Source organism: Stegostoma tigrinum, chromosome 22 (genome assembly GCF_030684315.1).
Source record: "Stegostoma tigrinum isolate sSteTig4 chromosome 22, sSteTig4.hap1, whole genome shotgun sequence".
Taxonomy (NCBI): Eukaryota; Metazoa; Chordata; class Chondrichthyes; order Orectolobiformes; family Stegostomatidae; genus Stegostoma; species Stegostoma tigrinum.
Genome location: NC_081375.1, coordinates 14,636,109 through 14,659,205, shown reverse-complemented (window position 1 = coordinate 14,659,205; position 23,097 = coordinate 14,636,109). Strand labels below are relative to the sequence as shown.

The 23,097-nt window shown below is 41.7% G+C and overlaps 1 protein-coding gene across 8 annotated transcripts in view; it reads left to right on the top strand.

Annotated features, from left to right (window-relative positions):
- Window positions 1–23,097, top strand: part of LOC125463570 (E3 ubiquitin-protein ligase rnf213-alpha-like) — a 205,762-nt gene that overhangs the window by 127,893 nt on the left and 54,772 nt on the right. For all 8 annotated transcript variants that reach the window (XM_048554962.2, XM_048554967.2, XM_048554969.2 and 5 more), the window contains 10 exons: window positions 67–122; window positions 1,248–1,401; window positions 3,080–3,215; window positions 3,561–3,749; window positions 4,896–5,026; window positions 9,010–9,167; window positions 12,560–12,772; window positions 13,927–14,105; window positions 19,147–19,267; window positions 21,988–22,088. In XM_048554962.2, coding sequence (XP_048410919.2) covers window positions 67–122; window positions 1,248–1,401; window positions 3,080–3,215; window positions 3,561–3,749; window positions 4,896–5,026; window positions 9,010–9,167; window positions 12,560–12,772; window positions 13,927–14,105; window positions 19,147–19,267; window positions 21,988–22,088 — 1,438 coding nt within the window. The remainder of the gene's footprint in view (window positions 1–66; window positions 123–1,247; window positions 1,402–3,079; window positions 3,216–3,560; window positions 3,750–4,895; window positions 5,027–9,009; window positions 9,168–12,559; window positions 12,773–13,926; window positions 14,106–19,146; window positions 19,268–21,987; window positions 22,089–23,097) is intronic.

The window sequence follows — 23,097 nt, the reverse complement described above, 5'->3', positions numbered from 1 at the left end:
CTAAGATAATGAGGCTGTTCTGAAAGTAATACCAATATACATAACAATTATTTCTTTGTGTTATAGCCATGATTGTGGACCACGAAGAGATGATTGAAGAGCCTGTATCAGAATCCCTTTTTGTAAGTATTTTATAATTCATTTGAAATCCTGTATCTCATTGAATATGCTACTTGTAGTACCTGCAGTACCACATATTGTACATTTCAACAAAAGCCTAAAATTGAAAAGTACCTTAAATACCTTGGGATACTCTTACTTGGGCAAGTAGTGAGGATGACATAGACAGTCTGCATAGGTTAAGTGTATGTACATAAACTTGTCATTATCTTACAAAAAGCAATGTGGGGAAAATGTGAGATTATTCACTTGGCAGGAAGAAAAGGGGAGCTGACTATTACTTAAGTGGAGAAAAAACTGTAGAAAGCTAAAGCATAAACGAGTTTAGGGAGTCCTTGTATATGAAACATAAAAAGCTGGCATCCAAATTCACTATGCAATAGCGAAGGCCAATGGACTGTCAGCCTTTATTTCAAAGGGATTGAAGTATAACAATAAGAAAGTCTTGCTAAAACTAAACAAAGCGCAAGTCAGACCATACCTGGGATACTAGGAACCATTTTGGTTCCCATGTAGAAGGAATGATAGGTTGCTATTGGCCGCAGGCCCGAGAAGGTTCCCTTGGTCGATCATGGGTATGAAGGGATTTTCTTTGAGGAGAGGTTGAGTGGATTGGGATTGTATTCATTGGAGCTTGGAAGAATGAGAGGAGATGTTATTAAAACACGTGAGATGCTGCAAGCCTGTTTTCTCTTGTGGACACTTTTGGACCAGAGGACATAATCTCAGAATAAGGGGATCACCAAGTTAAGACAAATGAAGAGGAACCTTCTTCTCTGAGGGTAGTGAATCTGTGGAATTTTTTACAGGAGAGGGCTACTTAGGTTGGGACATTAAGTATAGTCAAAGTTGATGTAGACATGTTTTTCAATAATGGAATTGTGGTTATCGTGAAAAGGCAGTAGAGTGAAGTTGAGGATTATCAAATCAGCTGTGATCCTGTTACATGGTAATGCAGACTTGATGGGTTGAATAGACTATTTCTGCTCCCATGTTTTCTGGTCTAACAGTAAATGGAAATATAGCTGTTCCAGCATTGCTTTCGTGACACAATGCTTTCTTGTTGTTGCATTGTACGTTTTTTTTAATATATAAACTTGAATAACTCTTACGGTTTCCCTGAAAAGGGTAATGAAAAAATCTTGGATACAACTTCACTCATAAGGAGCTGTGTGCAGCCTGCTGGTAGCATGCTGAAGGATCAGCATCAAAGTGTTAGTCGCAGCACCAAGCGAGTAGAAATCCTACTTTCACTGTTAACAGAAGACATTGAATTCAAAGGTTTGTTAACTGCTTTACATGGATCAAATTTTTCTGCCATTTACAAATGCAAGTAATGTCAGCCCACCGACTCCCACAGCTACCTAGAATACACCTCCTCCCACCCACCCTCCTGCAAAAATTCCATCCTCTATTCCCAATTCCTCCGCCTCCGCCGCATCTGCTCCCACGATGAGGCATTCCACTCTCGCACATCCCAGATGTCCAAGTTCTTCAAGGACCGCAACTTTCCCCCACAGTGGTCGAGAACGCCCTTGACCGCGTCTCCCGCATTTCCCGCAACACATCCCTCACACCCCGCCCCCGCCTCAACCGCCCAAAAAGGATCCCCCTCGTTCTCACACACCACCCCACCAATCTCCGGATACAACGCATCATCCTCCGACACTTCCACCATCTACAATCCGACCCCACCACCCAAGACATTTTTCCATCCCCACCCTTGTCTGCTTTCCGGAGAGACCACTCTCTCCGTGACTCCCTTGTTCGCTCCACACTGCCCTCCAAGCCCACCACACCCGGCACCTTCCCCTGCAACCGCAAGAAATGCTACACCTGCCCCCACACCTCTCCCTCACCCCTATCCCAGGCCCCAAGATGACTTTCCATATTAAGCAGAGGTTCACCTGCACATCTGCTAATGTGGTATACTGCATCCATTGTACCCGGTGTGGCTTACTCTACATTGGGGAAACCAAGCGGAGGCTTGGGGACCGCTTTGCAGAACACCTCCGCTCGGTTCGCAATAAAGAACAGCACCTCCCAGTCGCAAACCATTTCCACTCCCCCTCCCATTCTTTAGATGACATGTCCATCATGGGCCTCCTGCAGTGCCACAATGATGCCACCCGAAGGTTGCAGAAACAGCAACTCATATTCCGCTTGGGAACCCTGCAGCCCAATGGTATCAATGTGGACTTCACCAGCTTCAAAATCTCCCCTTCCCCCACCGCATCCCAAAACCAGACCAGTTTGTCTCCTCCCCCAACTGCACCACACAACCAGCTCAGCTCTTCCCCTCCACCCACTGCATCCCAAAACCAGTCCAACCTGTCTCTGCTTCCCTAACCTGTTCTTCCTCTCACCCCATCCCTTCCTCCCACCCAAAGCCGTACCTCCATCTCCTACCTACCACCTCATCCCACCTCCTTGACCTGTCCGTCTTCCCTGGACTGACCTATCCCCTCCCCACCTATACTCTCCTCTCCACCTATCTTCTTTTCTCTCCATCTTCGGCCCGCCTCCCCATCTCTCCCTATTTATTCCAGAACCCTCACCCCATCCCCCTCTCTGATGAAGAGTCTAGGCCCGAAACGTCAGCTTTTGTGCTCCTGAGATGCTGCTGGGCCTGCTGTGTTCATCCAGCCTCACATTTTATTGTCTTTGATTCTCCAGCATCTGCAGTTCCCATTATCACAGTTGTGAGCAGCTATTGGGTTTTAAACTTTTTCAATAACTGCCATTGCTTAACTTGTTTAAATGTAAAATGTACAGCTTAAAGTATTTCACTGGCAGGAGGCAAGCAATATCCAATTTCAGCATTTGGAGACCCCTTTAAACTGTTCTTTTAAATGGATCGTGTGAATATCTTAATAATTGGAAAGTATCTGCGCTGTACAGAGAACAATAGTTTTCAGTCAAATCAGCAAACCCCATATTGTTTTTTTCCTTAATTTAGCTTTGTTCCTTTCAATGACGAAGCAAAGGCTACATTCTCTTCTGCTAAGGCGAGATGAGGAGTCTGTAAATGCAACTGAGTGGATGGTGCGGGAAGCCTCAAACCTTGAAGCACTTCAGGAAGGTGGTACCTTCAGGTACTTCTACTCTGTTCTTTCCTCCAAGAATGCTCAATAAAATTGGTTTTAATGCAAAGTAAAGAAATTGTTGAAGTTTCACTCTCTAAAATATCTTTTCCAGAAAATTGAATATTGGTGGTATAGTATTGTATTTTAATCACGAATGAACAATTTATATTTGAGGTCCAACAGCTACATACCAGGATAACTAAATGATGTAGTGAAGTCTGCCTAAAAGAGTTACTTGCATGAAACAATTGACTTACCTTTTCCTGTAGTAAAAAAAGGTGTGCTGTCTTGCACTATGTGCCTTGGCTTTCCATTCAAGTTTTCTCAATTTAAAAATAATACTTTGCTTTACAGACACACTCTTTGGAAACGAGTTCAAAAAGTAGTGACACCTTTCCTGGCACAGATTATTTCTATTATAGACCGAGACTATAACCTAAACTTGTTAATTGATGATACCCCTGAAATTTTACGAAAACTTTGGCTGGACATTTTTAGTGACTCAAATCTGCTGGATATTCCTTACAACAGAAATATCCTCAGGTAGGTATTTTGCAAAGTACAGTGGTCTTCATTAGAAAGACTTCTCTTTGTTATTTATGACATATGATATCCTCCTTCTCTACTGTGGTATTGCATATGTGCAGCATCTTTTACCTATAAGGCATTAATTCCCACTGCTGACTAATAGCCTAATCAGTCATTGACTTCCTAGCGTTCAATTTCTGAACTTGAAATCATCTTGGTTTTATGGGTTTGTCACTGCATCATCTCAGTGAGTGTTGAATGCGAACCTTTGTTCTTTACATGGGAAGGAAGAGCTTAGCCCTAATAAAATTCTTAGGATCTTGTACTGGTTATAAAATCGCACTGTTGGATGCCCAGGAGCACATTGGGTGTCTAATTTGTCAGCTCCTTCTACCCAGCTGTGTTATAGTTGCATTTGATCATAGAGTCAAACAATTTCCACACTGTAGGGATTCTGTGATTCTGTGATCATAGAAATGGGCCTTTTGGGCCACCAGGTCTTGTTGACCCACAAACATCAAGCTATACTAAATCCCATTTACCTGCACTTGCTTCATAGCCTGCCCTGACCCAACATTTGAAATCCTCATGACCTGTTCTTTTCTGGTAGCTGCAGCTTCCTGTTGTAGGAGACAGAAAATTGTAAAGTTAACTCTAGCATCTTGTATGCCATTAGTGATCCCCTCATCTAAGAAAGATATACAGGCACTAAAGGCTGTTCAGAAAATGTTCAGTAGGTTGATCCGGGGTATGGCTGAATTTTCTTGTAAAGAGAGCTGAGTGGATTCTGTGAATGTACTCATTGGATTTTAGAAGAATGAGTGTCTTTGTTGTGGGAGAGCCTTAAGCATCTCAGCATAATCTCAGTATAGGCAGTGACCATTTTAAGACAGAAGTGAGGAACTGCACTTCTGGCTTAACTAGTGAGGACTGTATTTACTGTACATAAAAAGATAGAAGACTAAACATGGAGGAGGATCTTATTCTGTTGTTAACACCATCACCACAGACTTCCAAGGTAGCAGTTTTATTTTGCCCCCATTGTCAACTTCACCCTTCCCACCTACATTCTGCTTACAGGTTGAAAAATTGAATCATGCTTTAAAATCATTCACAATTTCTGTAGTTATTTTTAAAAACTGTTTATTATACATTTGGCAGTTTACAATCTGAGATTGTTATCCACAACCACATGAAGATGGATGTACTGGCAATTAGTAACATGCTACCTTTCAGTTGGAGAATAAAAGACTTTTTGGATGAATTATGGATTCGGGTCCAGTACATGGAAGGTATTTGATGATTACTATGATCACATAGTTAAAATACTAACATAATGCTGTGATCTAATGAAAAATAGATAATTCATAGGGAGCTCAAATAAAGACTGCACATTTTCTGACAGAAATGAAATATGTGATAGTTAAAGAATGTTTTAAATTTTACATGAACTCATGATGTATTGAAATCTTAACTCATTACAAATGCCTCCTCCTTCAGCTACTAGAAAAAACAAAACTCAAACCTAAACATGCAGCCATGATGTTGTATAGTCATAGTTCAGGTAGCATTTGAACTTATTCTGTATTGATTGACACTGACACTGATATTTCCAGTTTCCTTAATTTGTAAAGTCATTCTAGTAACACACTTGAGTATTGAATAAGCAGCATAAGGAAACAGATGGTAAAATACACATCCTCCTAAAATTTAAGTAAGCTTTGTTTTGGAACTGCGTGCATTAGACCAAAATGGGAGGAGTTCATGATCTGTCTCTAGTCCCACTATTCCACAGGTCACAACATAAATTTGATTGTTTTATGCAATACCTATTATGGCCAGTTGTGTATGTTCCCTACAGAAGAGTAAGAATGGGGAAAAAAATCCACTCATCAGATTTCTTTAATAAACATGGAATTACTGATTTAATGTAAAATAAAACTTCTTTGATAAAGATACCAAACTGGTTCATTCACAGAGTTTGTAATATGGAATATAAATGTTTATCATTGGTGGCTCAGTGGTTAGCACTGCTGCCTTACAACACCAGGGACCTCAGTTCAATTTCAGCCTGGGGCTGTATGTGTGGAGTTTGCTCATTCTCCCCGTCTCTACATGATGTGCAGGATAGGTGGATTGGCCATGCTAAATTGCCCATGGTGTTCAGGGGCATGTAGATTAGGTGGGTTATAGGGGGATGGGTCTGGGTGGGATGCTCTGAAGGTCAGTGTGGACTTGTTGGGCTGAATGGCCTGTTTCCACACTTATGGGATTCTATGATTCTGTGATTTAAACACTGACACACTCAGGATGAAGGAAATGAATTCCTGTCTGCAGACACTAGTTTTGAATGAGAAAGAAAGATCTTTAGCTAATAAAATATTCAGTTCTTGAAGTTAGAAAATGTTTAAGGTGTTGAATATTCAGATTTCAATTTGACACATTTACACAGGTCATTCAACATGAGCTATTATCTCTGGAGTCTTGGCAGACAAAACTTATTCAGGAAACACTGTATTGAGATGTCTTTCACATGCTCTTCAAGAAATTTCACACACAGCAAAGGTGTTTCAGAAGCAGAAAAGATCTGAGTTGGGCAAGCTTTCCTCAGTAGGCTTTTCCCCAACTGACATCCAAAGCTGTGTTGAAACAAAACAGTCATAAAACTCAGCCAAGTATTTTCCCAGAATTAACTGAAACCATATGGTTTCCAAAAAAGTTGTTCAGAAAATATTCACTGTTCAAAGTGACTTTTCAGTGACCCCTTTAAAAAGAAAACCCTGATATATCCAAAGAATTTGAAATAAATAATTTTTTCATGACCTTTCAAAACACTAGACCTCACAATATTAAATATGCAGATTTTATTACAAGTCAAAGAATTCAACAAAAAACATTGTTTTGGAATGTTCTGAAGAAATGTTGTGTTTGTCTTGAAACTTGTTTCTCACTTCACAGATATTGCCAGAACTACTGAGTTTCTCCAACTGAAAATGTTTCAGTTATTGTTCCAGGCATCAAGCATCTGCAGTGTTTTGCTTTTATTTAATGTCCTTTTTTAGTCCTATTTATTTTTTGAATCAAGCCTTGGTATAGACTAATCTGCTGCAGAATCACAGAAAGCATTAATCCAATCAATTTTTTATACCCTTAACTTGAGTCAAAAACAAATAAATCCTTTAAAGCAATTGCTTACCGTTAAAACCCCATTATCGACTTATAACCATCCCACACACATAATAGGTGCACCTTTCCCTGAAAAATCATGGAGATGGCATGAATGAGCAAAAGGTTCTGTTTTTGCTGCAGATGAGATTCTTGCTGGTTAGCAGCAAGAGGCCTATTGCCTTAATTAACTATTAAACCATCTCACCTCATTGATGTGCAGTTTCCCATTCTCCCACCTATGTAATGAAAACTAGATAGCGCCAATTCCCAACAGGAAAGTCAGAGCAGTAACCTGGCAATATCAGGGCACCTTTTGCTCTTCCAGGTTACTGATCTCCTCCATCCCTGTAGCAGTCACCAACATCTCCAGGCACACCCTTTGGGCAATGACCAAATGCAAACCTTGTCCATCGGGACTTCCAGTTCCCTGTCTGGAAAATGGGATGCAACTTATCTCTGCCCGATACATCTGGAGCAGTTTCTAGAAACCATACAAAACAATTGCAGACTGCCAGTCCTTGACCAGATGCAGAGCTAGCCTTTAAAAATGGCACTAGTGCCAGGAATCCCAAGGTATTCTAACCATCGACAGTGGTTAGAACTTCTGCCTGTAACAAGTGGAAAGATAGTATGAGCAAGGTGCTAGTCAGGCATCATTCGTAGGTAACAAAGAGAGTTTGGGAAGATAGTGTGAGAATGTTCCTTATCACTTTGTTTGTTGCAGCACCAGAAAACATAATTTCGTACCGAGGAGACTTTGCAGTTCTAACCTTGAAAGGTCTTTATTGTCCTGTTTCCCAATAGACAATTTCACTCCTTCATTGTTTACTATGTTCCTGAAGTGCAGGCTCAGTTTTCATTGCTTGGTACAGTTAACACTGCTTTGCTCTGCCTGCCTGTGCCTAGTATCAGTCTTCAGCCTGCTAGCGGAATTCTATTAACTCTTTAAGGTCTTAGCGAAAACTTGTAGCTGGGGATGTGGATGTAGTTGTTCATTAGCTCACCTAGCCGGTTGTTCCTGGGTGTGCAGACATTTTGTTAGCATCCTAGGCAACATCTTTGGTGCAACCTCTAACTGAAGCATCGTTGTTTGACCCCATTATGAATTTATATGATGAATGTTATCAAAGACTAAAGATCCATACTGACAGTAAGCAGGACTAAGGTGATGTACAGAATTCCATGCAGCGAGTACAATAGACATTACATTGGACAAACGGAGATTAAACTGATGACCGGGATACATGAACATCAGCTGGCAGTAAAAAAAATGACCAATATTCACTTGTCCTGATACACACAGACAATCAGGACCATCAGTTCGACTGGAACAAAGTGACTGTATTGGGACAAGTAAACAACAGACATGCAAGGGAATTCTGGAAGCCTGGTTCTTAACATGGGACTCCATTAACAAACACACAGAAGTAGACCCTTTATACAGACCACTGCTAAAAAAAAACAGAACCGGAAGTGACAAGACCTATTACAACAGAGGATCGTATAAATCTGGAACAGAGCAGAACACCAACGCTTCGATTAGAAATTGCACTGATGATATTGCCTAGAATGGTAGCGAAACGTCCGCACACCATGGAACAAATGGCTCGATGAGCTAAGGAACAACTTCATCTATTAACTGTTTACCAGCCTAAGTATCTGATACTGCATAATTAGCTCAGTCACCGAGCTTGTTCATCTCACATTCAAACACTCAACTATTGCAAAAGTGCACTAAGTGCTTATCTTTCAAAACGTAGCTATGTTTTAATCTAGGTTTGTGAGAACAAATGCTACTCAGCTGATGGCTTTTTTCAAAAAAATGACCAAGAAGCTGGAGTTTGAAATACTTATACAGTATGTGTGGATGAGGCACCACATGAACAAAAATTCTTCACATCGACTCAAGATTGAAATGGAATAGGCCTATGGATACCATGATTCCGTTTGTCAATCTCCTTCTCCTTTAGTTTATTATTATAATACCTGCCATTATATCTCTGCTGTTGCAAATTAGATCAGACTGCAGAACTAAACAGATTGAAGTCTTGAGAGAATTCCTCAGTATTAATTGTGACTTGTTCTATTTCCCAAATTCATAAAACAGGACAAGGTGAGCACAAGCTGAATGAAATATTTAATAAAACTGGATTTGGAAAGTACATTTTAAATCTCAGTGAAGAATGGAGACAAGAATTTTTCTTGAGATACTTGCATGATTTCCTAATGATGACCATGACCATTTCATCTGAATTAGAATTTGAGGTAAAGTATTTGAATCCAGTTGATTGCCTTGAGTTCTTCAAAACAGGAGAATGTTTTCACGTGATGAATTTGATCTTTAACAATTAGACGGATACAATGAAGGAAATTAAGCAAGCAAGAACCCACACCAATTATGTAACCAAACAAATTTCTTCTGTGTACCCTGCACAGGCAATAAATTGAAAATCTATCCCTATTGATAAATAAAATATACTGGTAGTGTGTAACGTGTAGTGATAGTAAAGTGCAGAACTTCATAATTGAAATTGAGAAACTGATCACAATACCTTTGGAGAGAGATAATGGGAACTGCAGATGCTGGAGAATTCCAAGATAATAAAATGTGAGGCTGGATGAACACAGCAGGCCAAGCAGCATCTCAGGAGCACAAAAGCTGACGTTTCGGGCCTAGACCCTTCATCGGAGAGGGAACTGGAATAAATAGGGAGAGAGGGGGAGGCGGACCGAAGATGGAGAGTAAAGAAGATAGGTGGAGAGAGTGTAGGTGGGGAGGTAGGGAGGGGATAGGTCAGTCCAGGGAAGACGGACAGGTCAAGGAGGTGGGATGAGGTTAGTAGGTAGCTGGGGGTGCGGCTTGGGGTGGGAGGAAGGGATGGGTGAGAGGAAGAACCGGTTAGGGAGGCAGAGACAGGTTGGACTGGTTTTGGGATGCAGTGGGTGGAGGGGAAGAGCTGGGCTGGTTGTGTGGTGCAGTGGGGGGAGGGGACGAACTGGGCTGGTTTAGGGATGCAGTAGGGGAAGGGGAGATTTTGAAACTGGTGAAGTCCACATTGATACCATATGGCTGCAGGGTTCCCAGGCGGAATATGAGTTGCTGTTCCTGCAACCTTCGGGTGGAGTCATTGTGGCAGTGCAGGAGGCCCATGATGGACATGTCATCTAGAGAATGGGAGGGGGAGTGGAAATGGTTTGCGACTGGGAGGTGCAGTTGTTTGTTGCGAACCCATCGTCTCAGCCTGCTCCTGCCCCACCGAACTCATCTCCACCTATCTGGACTCCATTTTCTCCCCTTTGGTCCAGGAACTCCCCACCTACGTCCGTGACACCACACACGCCCTCCACCTCCTCCAGGACTTCCAATTACCTGGCCCCCAACACCTCATATTCACCATGGACGTCCAGTCCCTGTACACCTGCATTCCGCATGGAGATGACCTCAAGGCCCTCCGCTTCTTCCTGTCCCGCAGGCCCGACCAGGCCTCCTCCACCGACACTCTCATCCGCCTAGCTGAACTCGTCCTCACACTCAACAACTTCTCTTTTGACTCCTCCCACTTCCTACAGACTAAGGGGGTGGCCATGGGCACCCGCATGGGCCCCAGCTATGCCTGCCTCTTTGTAGGTTACGAGGAACAGTCCCTCTTCCGCACCTACACAGGCCCCAAACCCCACCTCTTCCTCTGGTACATTGATGAGTGTATCGGCGCCGCCTCTTGCTCCCCAGAGGAGCTCGAACAGTTCATCCACTTCACCAACACCTTCCACCCCAACCTTCAGTTCACCTGGGCCATCTCCAGCACATCCCTCACCTTCCTGGACCTCTCAGTCTCCATCTCAGGCAACCAGCTTGTAACTGATGTCCATTTCAAGCCCACCGACTCCCACAGCTACCTAGAATACACCTCCTCCCACCCACCCTCCTGCAAAAATTCCATCCCCTATTCCCAATTCCTCCGCCTCCGCCGCATCTGCTCCCACGATAAGACATTCCACTCCTGCACATCCCAGATGTCCAAGTTCTTTAAGGACCGCAACTTTCCCCCCACAGTGATCGAGAACGCCACGCTCGTTCTCACACACCACCCTACCAACCTCCGGATACAACGCATTATCCTCCGACACTTCCGCCATTTACAATCCGACCCCACCACCCAATACATTTTTCCATCCCCTCCCCTGTCTGCTTTTCGGAGAGACCACTCTCTCCGTGAGTCCCTTGTTCGCTCCACACTGCCCTCCAACCCCACCACACCCGGCACCTTCCCCTGCAACCGCAGGAAATGCTACACTTGCCCCCACACCTCCTCCCTCACCCCTATCCCAGGCTCCAAGATGACATTCCACATTAAGCAGAGGTTCACCTGCACATCTGCCAATGTGGTATACTGCATCCACTGTACCCGGTGCGGCTTCCTCTACATTGGGGAAACCAAATGGAGGCTTGGGGACCGCTTTGCAGAACACCTCCGCTCAGTTCGCAACAAACAACTGCACCTCCCAGTCGCAAACCATTTCCACTCCCCCTCCCATTCTCTTGATGACATGTCCATCATGGGCCTCCTGCAGTGCCACAATGACGCCACCCGAAGGTTGCAGGAACAGCAACTCATATTCCGCCTGGGAACCCTGCAGCCATATGGTATCAATGTGGACTTCACCAGTTTCAAAATCTCCCCTTCCCCTACTGCATCCCTAAACCAGCCCAGTTCGTCCCCTCCCCCCACTGCACCACACAACCAGCCCAGCTCTTCCCCTCCACCCACTGCATCCCAAAACCAGTCCAACCTGTCTCTGCCTCCCTAACCGGTTCTTCCTCTCACCCATCCCTTCCTCCCACCCCAAGCCGCACCCCCAGCTACCTACTAACCTCATCCCACCTCCTTGACCTGTCCGTCTTCCCTGGACTGACCTATTCCCTCCCCACCTACACTCTCTCCACCTATCTTCTTTACTCTCCATCTTCGGTCCGCCTCCCCCTCTCTCCCTATTTATTCCAGTTCCCTCTCCCCATCCCCCTCTCTGATGAAGGGTCTAGGCCCGAAACGTCAGCTTTTGTGCTCCTGAGATGCTGCTTGGCCTGCTGTGTTCATCCAGCCTCACATTTTACAATACCTTTGGACTCCTTTTTAAGGAATGCGGTGAGTGCTGGGCGGTCAGAATACATATCCTGACACCCTAAAAGTGGATCGTGGATCTCATTATTATTACTATTATTATTTGAACAAGCTCTAAGCACTCATTTTATCTCAAAAGGTATTTGTGCTCTGTTTATGCCAGCAAACATCTGCTTGCTTTGCCTTTGGTTGGCGTTTGTAACTTCGGTCGCGGTGGCTACTACAGAGTTTATTGTGGCACAGACAAGGCTGTTCAGTGATATCCAGTTTCCTAGTGGGATCCCTAAAGCAATGCTTAGACCCCCGTTTACATAGCCCCTACCACCGTAGACCAGGATTGAGAAAAGGAAAGTTGAAATACAGTTCTTCAACTATTGGCTGGACACTCATATTGGATACAGGTTACAAGTTTTGAGAATACCTAATGTTGTATAAAGTATTATGTAGTGAAGTCAGAGAGATGTTTGAAAAAACATTTATTAAATATGTTGTGATACTTACTAAATCTGTTTAACATTTCTTGCATGTCTTGCTTAGTTCCTTCAAGGAGCACTGATATCCTGTGTAAATGAGCTGAAAATAAAGTACAGTATTGGGGATGATCTCTCTATATTTTGGGTGCACATTGCGCATCAGCATTTCAAAAATCGTCTTCAGAATTTTTCACGAATTATTGCAGTGCAACCTTCAGTTCTACAGCTTCTACAGAGACTGAACAATGAAATTCAGAAAGCTGAAAGCAGAGAGATGGTGAGTATGCTTATCAATATTTCAGCGCAATCATAACCATTAGGAAGAAAGTTTTGCATTTGTATAGCATCTTATCGTTATCCTTAGGACATGCCAAGTCACATTATTTTCAAAGTCCAATCACTGTTCCAAAGTCATGAACTATGAAATTTATCGTCGGCAGAAGAAATAAGATTTTCCATGAAATATTTTTCCCCCTCTCTAGTAGTCCTTTAGAACAAGGAGGATTCTTGAGATTGGAGCCCACAGATAGGAGAGGGAAAGAAGGGCTGTAAGAAAAGGCAAAGGAGAAAAAGTATTAAAAGAAACAGGTCTATGTTCCAGATAGGTAATCAGTCATCAGTCAGTGTGTTTGTTGGTGTATGGTCACGTGGGAGTCCTGCACCTCTTTGACCTTTCTTCATGCTGTTGCGTCTTCAACCTTTGCCATTTGCTTTGCAAGATGATCCTGAACAACTGTTCAAACAACTTTCAAACTTTTAAATTTGTAATCCTCCAGATGGTTAAACAGCTATCTGCCATGAAATGTTGTTTTCTGACTTCAAGCCAAATTTTTTAAAGTACTTGGACACTGGCCCTCCTATTTCATAAGCCTTACTTCTCTTGACCATTCTTTTACTTGGTATCTCATAAAACTCTTTCTTAAAATCCATATTGACAACATGCACCACATTCCCAAAGTTACGTTCGCTGTTTCTTGATAAAAAAATTGAATTAGATTAGTCAAGGGTTTCCTTAATTTACTCAAACCTGTCCATGTGCCTGCACCCCAGGGATGGTAGACGTAACTAGCTTATAGTTGATAGGATTGTCCTTTCATGAATAAAGAAATCAAAGTTGACATTCCATACCCTGGTACCTCTCCATATCCAGGAAGGCTTGAAAATTAAGGCAGGCCATTTTGTTATCTCCCCTCTCACTTCCTTTAACAACCTGGGATGCAAGCCACCCTTACTAGAACATTGATGTATCCTAAGTATGGCATATCTTTCTGATAGGAGTGCTTTTTAAGTAATCTCCGCACTCTCTAAACTTGTTTATTTCACTTAATTCAGGACAGTGTGTTATGCTTAACTAATTCCCCATCATTTATGTAAAATGCCTACAGTGAAACTTTTACACCCATTTAATTACTGTTTGTTATTTTAAAACAGGTCATCGATGTTTACGCAGCAGCTGCCTGCGTTGAAATGCTAGAATCTGCACGCACTGAAATGTCACCTGAAGCTTGGTTGCAGAAGGTGAACAGTCTGCAGATGCCCATTGAACTTATTTGCACAGAAGAATTCCTGCAATGCCAGGGGATAAAATCATCTGTTGTTCATCATGTCCAGTAAGAATTATTTTATTAAACTGTTTGAGGATTTGAAAAGAAGGTGGTATATATATTTAAGGGAGGTATGACATATTGCAAAGTAGATTTAAGATTTGTGATTGTGCAAAAGTCAAGGTTATTCTTTGCTATTTTAAAGAATTATGAAATTGCTATTATAACTATCAACAATGAAGTTTATTCTCATGTAATGATGAGGTGCCACACATAGCAGCTCTCAACCTACAATCCTAAGACCACAAGTTATTGCTGTTTCATTTTAGGTGGCTGGTCCTTAAATTATTGGCTCTGTATCTTGTTTGATATTCTATTTCAAAGCTGCTGTACTTTGCTACTTCTTTCTTTCTTCACATTCCACTTTTAAAACTCATCTCCTATCTCCTATTCTCATCATCTGTTTAGTAAAGCACTAGAAAATGTTTTCTCTAAATCAGGCTTGGTTGGATCACTTCTCAAAGAAGTAAGCATGCAAACCGTATTTTAAATCAGTGACCTAGCATAAGTTGAATTTACAGCTGTATATTTAAAGGTCTGTTCTCCCACAGTTATTCTTTTGTGTATTTAATGTTAATTGATAGAAATTGTTGTTAAAATGAACTAACACCTATGACAGTCCACAAAATAATGTGAAATCATAAGGGTTACTTCTGCAGAAGCATTTTGTTTAATTTCTTGTTCAAAACAAACAAAATTTGCATGTTACAGTCAGTGACCGTCCAGTCTTGTGCTACTGTAGCCGCCCTCTGTTTTGTTCCTTTGGTATCCCCAAAGGAAATTCTTGCAACAATAATTTAAACATCTGTTTAATATGCGGCCAGTGATATTTCTCATTGAATAGCTACATTACCATAACATTTGTAAAGTGTTTTTAATGTATGAGGATCATCACTAGATACTTCATAGTGATAGGACAAATACTGAGATTCAGCCATGGAAGACGTATTAGGAAGGATGATTAAAAGTTTGGTTCAAAACTTTTTAATGAGGATTAGAGAGAGTGTTTTACACGGACCGTTTCACACAAACATTCAAATTAGGAGGAGAAATGGGTCATTTGACTCTCTTGTCTGCTCAAGCCATTTGAAAAGATCACGGCTGATGGCATTGTGACCTCAATTCTACTTCCTGTCTACTTCGCACAGCCTTTGACTCCCTTGTTAATCAAGAATCTGCCTAACTCAACCTTAGAAGTATCCAATGACTGTTCCTCCACTGCTTTCTGGGGAAGAGAATTTCACGGATTCACAACACTCTTGAGAAAAAATGTCTCCTCAACTGCATCTTAAGATTAGAGCTTCTAACAACTACAACAGTCAAAATTTGTAGAACACAGTGCTGCTGAATGGTAGTAAACTAGGAGCAAGTTAGACATTTGGAAAGGTAAAACCATGGAGAGACTTGAGTATTTCAGATTCAATTAAAGGCAAATTGGCAGCAAATGCCATATCAGCAATCAGCAAGATCAAACAATGCACGGTGGAAACTTAATGTAGCGGTTAGAGTATGGCCAGCAAAATAATGGTTGCCATGGAATTTAGAGCTGGTATGCCATTCAGGTGAGCTTAGTATCTGCTTGGAATGGAGTTACAGCAGATGTACTGCTACAAATTATTCTGCAGCAAATGGAAAATCAACAAAGTGTGGAGGTTTATAAAGCATGCACTCATGCAAGAACCCAGAAAAGGCAAGAATGGATTTGGTGATATTTCATGACTAGCAAAGGTATATCATTCAGAGTGTCAAACATGCAGTAAGCGAGGCAAAAGTCACTTAATGGCAGTTGAACAAAATACAGAGCAGTGAAGGATCAGAGTTAGATTTAACATAAAATGCAAATTTCTCAAAGCTTGTGTAGAGTACTGAGGAAGCTGTGAGCCATGTACTTAAAATCTAGAAGTTCATCAGAGAATACAGCTTCCATACATAAATGGAATGAAACTGAAAAGCCAGCAATAGTTGCATGACACAAACAACAGCAACTCTAAACTGGAAGCATTAACTTGAAACATATAAATTTTGGATATAAATACGTAAATTTAAAAAGGAATTCGACAGGGGGACTGGGGCTGACTGAGTTGCTCTGAGTGGTCAAAGGCTTGATGGGCTGAATGGCCTCTTTCTAAGCTGTTGATGACTTTATAAATATACATTGAAACAATTGCATTGTGGAGCATAGTCTTAGCACCTGTCTTATATTGTAATCTAAGAGAACAGCCTAGTCTGATTGAGGAATTTCAGAATTAAATTACATTTTAACAAAGTTCAAGCTATTGGTTAGAGTACTGAGAGAAAGAATGTAGAGAAAAATAAGCAAGGCCTGAAGCTGTATCGAGGTGGCAGCAAATTCATAATATGAACTTGCAAATTTGTTCATTTGCAGCATTGTTAAAACCTAAACATTTAGAGCAGTGAAAGTGACAAACCTGGGAGCCAAAGGGAAAATATAATGAAAGATGAAGTTGCAGAAGGAAGTCGCTTCATTTTGAAGTTGCCATTCCAGAATATCATAGAGTCATAGGGCTGTACAGCATGGAAGCAGACCCTTCAGTCCAACTCATCCATGCTGACAAGATATTCAGCATTTGGCCCATAATCCTGTAAACCCTTTCTATTCATATACCTGCCTGGATACCTTTTTAAATGTTGTAATTGTACCAATCTCCACCATTTCCTCTGGCAGCTCATTCCATACATGCACCACCCTCTGCCCCTTCAGTCCCTTTTAAATTTTTCACCTCCACTTTAAACCTATGCCCTCCAGTTTGGATTCCGCTACCCTGGGAAAAGACCTTGGCTAATTCACCCTATCTGTGTCCCTTATGATTTTATAAATTTCTATAAGGTCACCCCTCAGCCTCTGACACTCTAGGGAAAATAATCCCAGCCCATTCAGCCACCCCCTATAGCTCAGACCCTATAAGCTTGGCAACGTCCTTGTAAATCTTTTCTGAACCCTTTCCAGTTTCACAACATTCTCCCTGTAGCAGGAAGACCAGAATTGCATGCAGTATTCCAAAACTGGCCTAATCAATGTTCTGTACATCTGCAACTTGACGTTCCACCTCTTATACTCAATGCTCTGGTCAATAAAGGCAAGCTTACCAAATGCCGCTTTCAGTCCAGTTGTACTCTGAGTTAGTCTTCTTAGCTGTCCGCTATAGCACCAATTTTGGTGTCATCTGCAAACTTACTAACTATACCTGCTATGTCCACATCCAGGTCATTTATGTAAATGACAAAAAGTAGTGGACCCAGCATCGATCCTTGTGGCGCACTGCTGGTAATGGGCCTCTAAACTGAAAAGTAACTCTCCACCAACACCTCCTGTCTCCTACCTCCAGGCCAATGTTGCATCCAAATGACTAGATCTCCCTGTTTTCCATATGATCTAATGTTGCTAACCAGTCTACCATGTAGAACCTTGTTGAACGCCTTACTGAAGTTCCTTTGGATCACGTCCACCACTCTGCCTTTGTTAATCCTCTTTGTTCTGAGACACGATTTCCTGTGCACAAAACTACGTTGACTATCCCTAATCAGTGCCTGCCTTCCCAAATACATATAAATCCTATCCCTCAGGATCCTCTCCAGCAACTTGCTCGCCACCTACGTCAGGCTCACCGATCCATAGATCCCTGGCTTTTTCTTACCATTCTTCTTAAATAGTGGGACAAAGTTAACTAATCTCCAGTCTTCTGGCACCTCACCTCTGGCTATCATTGATACACATATCTCAGCAAGGGACCCAGCAATCATTTTCCTAGCTTCCCACAAAGTTCTTGTATATACCTGATCAGGTCCCAGGGATTTATCTACCTTTATTTCACCCTATTTTAAGATGTAAAACACCTCCACCTCTATAATATGGACATTTTTCAAGATGTCACTATTTATTTCCCCAAGTGGTGTAGCTTCCATATCCTTCTGCACAGTAAACATTGATGCAAAATATTCATTTAGTATCTCACTCATCACCTGCAGTTCCACACATAGACAGCCTTGCTGATCTTTAAGGGACCCTATTCTCTCTAGTTACCCTATCGTCCTTAATGTATTTGTAAAATCCCTTTGGATTCTCCTTAACAGAATTTGTCTTAAGAAGAGAGAATGCACTAAATAATAATTTGTAACAAATGGTCGTTTTGCTTCCACCATTCATGCAACAGTTAGCTATTTCAGTTCCATGAGAAGACGTAGGTATCCAGAACAGTGACTTACAATTATTTTCAAATATAAAATTTAACATGTATCAGTGTTATGTATGCAAAAGGGCTGGTTTCACAGGTGAAAATGTCAAAGTGCTTTGTAATACTGTTCACCAACGATGTCTGTTTCAACAGTACTGTGTTCATCTTGGCAATTACAGTTGCCTCATAGGGGAGATATTTTCTGATCATTCTATTCAAAGATGTTATGACACGCTGTTGGAGCAGGTAGGACTTGAACCTGGGCCTTCTGACCACAGTTAGGGACGCTACCACTGTGCCACCAAGTTTCTAGTAATTACCTCACCGTCTATTTGTTATGTGGAGGACAGCCCTGAGAAATTGAATTATAATAATAGCAAACCATTTTTTGTCTGTAAAAGGAGAACACAGGTTGAGCTACTATTCTATTAAGTTTCTTAATCCAATCTGACATGAAGATTCTGATTATATTCTTTAACTGTTAAAGAGTATTCTTTTGAATATGAAGTATTTATGAGATAACGTTCCTGTAAAGAGCTATTTTGAAGTTCATTGATTTAAGGGACCAAAGATAAGATGATTAGAAATGACTAGCATTCTCTAAAACAAGATAATAAAATATGAGGCTGGATGAACACAGCAGGCCAAGCAGCATCTCAGGAGCACAAAAGCTGACGTTTCGGGCCTAGACCCTTCATCAGCATCTGCAGTTCCCATTATCTCTGATACTATTTTAACTTCTCTAAAACAAATCAAGTTTTCGATTTCTTCACTGTAAACCTAATAAATACTTACTGCAATTAGAAGAAGAACCTCTTACCTTTGCCTAGTCGGTGATGGTGATTGTATTTCAGAGCGGGATGGAGTCAAATATTTTCATTGTCACTCTTTGTGGAGCATGTGGTGCTGGGAGTTGAAGAAATTGACGACAGACTAAAGAACGTGGTTACAAAATTTGCTGGTTACCTTGGAAAGGTATCTCTTTGTTTCTTATGTCTCATAATTACAGGAATAATTTCATGTGTTTGTGGAAATAAGTGCATCTGTGGTTTTCCTTCAGTTAAACCATTAAAATGTATGGCACAATTAAAACTTAACGTTGACGAGCTAGTGACCTAAGAATAATGATTAATATGTTAGTTATTCAAACTGAAGGATCAGCTCACGAATGAGCATGATCTTGCTTAGTCTGAGCATTAACTTGACATTGATCTTATAAGAAGTTTATGAAAAAGTTAATGATTTTACCGTAATGAAGGTAAGGTGGCAAGATACCTACCAGTTTATGGTTTAAAAATTAACCTTATACAAATCTGTAGAAATGGCTCACCTTTATTTACAAAAAAGCTGAAAGAACTGCAGATGCTGGAAATCAGGAACAAACAGCTGAGAAAGCTTAGCGGGCCTGGCAGCATCTGTAGAGAGAAATCAGGGTTAATGCTTCCGGTACAGTGACCCTTCTTAAGAACTGATGGTAGCTAAGGAAAAACAGAATATAGGGTAGAAGAGGACTAAGAGCAAACAGTAGGTGGAGATAGAGCCCAAAGAGAGAGAAGAAAATGCTGGACAGACAAAGGAATAGATAATGTTCAGCCAGGAGAATAAATAGCTACTAATGGGGACTATTAGTGGGTAACAAAGGGTTATGTGTAATAGCAGACCATGTGATAACAATAGTAGGAACTGCCAATGCTGGACAATCTGAGATAACAAGGTGTAGAGCTGGATGAACACAGCAGGCCAAGCAGCATCAAAGGAGCAGGTAAGCTGATGTTTCAGGCCTGGACCCTGGAAATGTGATAACAAGGCCAGATGTGTTGGGATTGGGGTAAGGACATGGGAGAAGGTGCCTCAAGCCCTAAAATTATCATATTTGATACTGAGACCGGAAAGTTGCAGAGTCCCCAGGCGGAAAAAGAGATGCTGTTTTTCCACTTCAGAGGGGTGGCCATGGTCCACGTGGATCCGAGTTATGCCTGACTTCTTCTGGGGTATGTGGAACATCCTTGTTCCAGCCCCCATCCACAACTCTTTCTTTGGTATATTAATCATATCATAAGTACTGTTTCCTCTCTCATCTGGAATTAGAAATGTTTATCAATTTTGATTCTAATTTCCACCCCGCTTTCACCTTCACCATGTCCATCTCTGACTCATCCCCTTCCTTACTTGATATTTCTGTTTCCATTTCTGTGGATAGGCTGGCCACCAATATCCATTATAAGCCAGCAGCCTCCCACAGTTACCTTGACTGTACATCCGCACACCCTGCTTCCGATGAAGGTTCTGTTCCATTCTCCCAGTTCCTGTGTCTCCATCACATCTGTTCTGACGATACCAACTTCAACAAGGAGTCCACAGAAATGCCCACCTTCTTCCTCAACTGATGATCCCCCAACAGTGTAGTTGACAGGGCCCTCAACCAGGTCCGACCCATCTCTCACACTTCAGCCCTCACCCCTGTCTTTCCTACCACAAAAGCAATAGGGTCCCCATGTCCTCCCACCAACATGCACATCCAAAAGATGATTAGCTACCATTTCCATCACCTCAAGCGTGATGCCACCAACAGACATACATTCCCCTCCCCTCCCTTTTCAGCCTTCCACAAAGACCATTCCCTCCAGGACACCCTGGTCCACTTCTCCTTTGCTCCCAACATACCCCCATAGCCACTTGGCACCTTCCCCTGCATGGTGTAATACCTGACTGTTTACTTCATCCCTCCTCAGTATCTGGGTTCCCAAATACACCTTCTAGGTGAAGCAGTACTTTACGTACACTTCACTGAATCTAGTCGATTGCATTTGCTGCTCACGACCACTTCACAGATCACTTGCATTCTGTCCACAAAAAAGACCCCAAGCTTCCAGTTGCCTGCCACTTCAATACGCTACCTTGTCCCTGGCCAGCATCTCTGATTCAGTTTTGCTGCTGTGCTCCAGTGAATCTCAATGCAAGCTGAAAAACAGGACCTCTTTTTCCGCTTGGAAACTCTGCAGCCTTCTGGACTCAATATCGTGCAACAGTTTTAGGGCTAGAGGTACCTTTTTCCATGACCCTACCCCAGATACCAGGCCTTGTTATCACAAGATATGCTAGCACACACAACCCATCGTTAGCCACTCATAGTCCCCATTAGTAGCTATTCATTTTTCTGGCTGAACAGTCCCCAGTAAAAACTAAGCTGACTGCTATGCACTCCTTTGACTGTCCAACTTCTGTCTGTTTGGGCTCTAGCTCCACCTATTGTTTACTCCTTACTCCCTCCCTAGACCATATCTTCTACAAAAAAAACAACTTTTTCCTGGATATGAGAGATAATAGAAACTGCAGATGCTGGAGAATTCGAGATAACAAGGTGTGGAGTTGGATAAACACACCAGGCTAAGCAGCATCATAGGAGCAGGAAGGCTGATGTTTCGGGCCTAGACCGAAGAAGGGTCTAGGCCCAAAATGTCAACCTTCTTGCTTCTGTGGTCAGCTTGGCCTGCTGTGTTCATCCAGCTCTACACCTTGCTATCTCTTTTTCCTAGATATCATCAGTTCTGAAGAAGGGTTGCTGTACCTGAAACATCGACTCTGATTTTTCTCCACAGATGTTGCCACACCTGCTGAGCTTTTCCAGCATTTTCTACTTTTGTTGTTACCATTATTTACAACTTGATGTGAAGTCTATTTTTCTACTCTTACAGAGTCTGCACAGCAATTCAGATGTAAGAACTCGAGATCCCTTACAGGCTGTGATTAAGATTCTAAGGGATTGTAAGGAAAGCGCAGGACAGGCCTTCTCTAGGTATGAGATTTTGTATTATAGTAATGAGGTGTATACATTATACCTATAAGTGACTGTAGATTGGTGCCTTTGCTGTATCTGTTAATGGTACTGTGTCCCTTCTTGGCCATGGTTCATCAAAGTAATCCATTATGGCTAAGTTTCCACCTTGAAAAATCTCCTCACAATTTTGAAGATCTTTTTGTATAGTCTAGAAGCCTTCATTTTAAATTAGATAGAATACCAAGTCCATTAAGCTGGATACTTCTTACATTAATTTATGCAGAAAGTGTATTATAATAATGACACCAGATTTCACCTTTTAAACGAGGAATTATCTAGGACCCTTTTTTTATTATCTAACAAGTTAATACATTTGTGAGATAAAACAAATATTTGAAGAAAGGAAAATTTGAAATGGAATCTCCAAGAGTTTGATTTTCAGATAAGTTTTTCTTTGGTCTATCAGTGATTAATAGAAATATTAGAAAGAAATATGATATTTGTGCATTGATTCTGAAGTGCTCTTTTCAGCAGTCCTAACTAGTGCAGCCTTCCCAATTTGACCTAAATTGTGCTTCTGGTAGATTTTTACTGGCTTCCTTGCTCTTACCAAAGTCCACATCAATGTGATAAGATAAAGTGTCTGCCCTTACAGTAAACTAAACGGCAAAACTGTTGTGTGGACTTGCCATCATCTTCCTGACTTCTCTGCAGTTCTATGTTAGAGCTCTGGCTGATTTTTAATTATTTTTCTTTTATTCTTTTATCAATTTTGGTTTGGACCTGTGAACTAAAGATGACATTTGGACTGTGGGTAACATCAAGTGTTAAAAAAAGAAAAATATAGCAAACAAGCTTTTGTTATTCATGAGGCCAGGCTTGGAAGTTAATTGCAGATTGGTTCTTAATCAAAAGGTTTTACAGACCTTTGTTATTGGGGAAGAGCATTATGCTTAAACAGATGGCAGAAATTGACTACTAATGAGATCAATATCTGGGAATTGGTTCCAGCAAGTCTGGAAAAGAC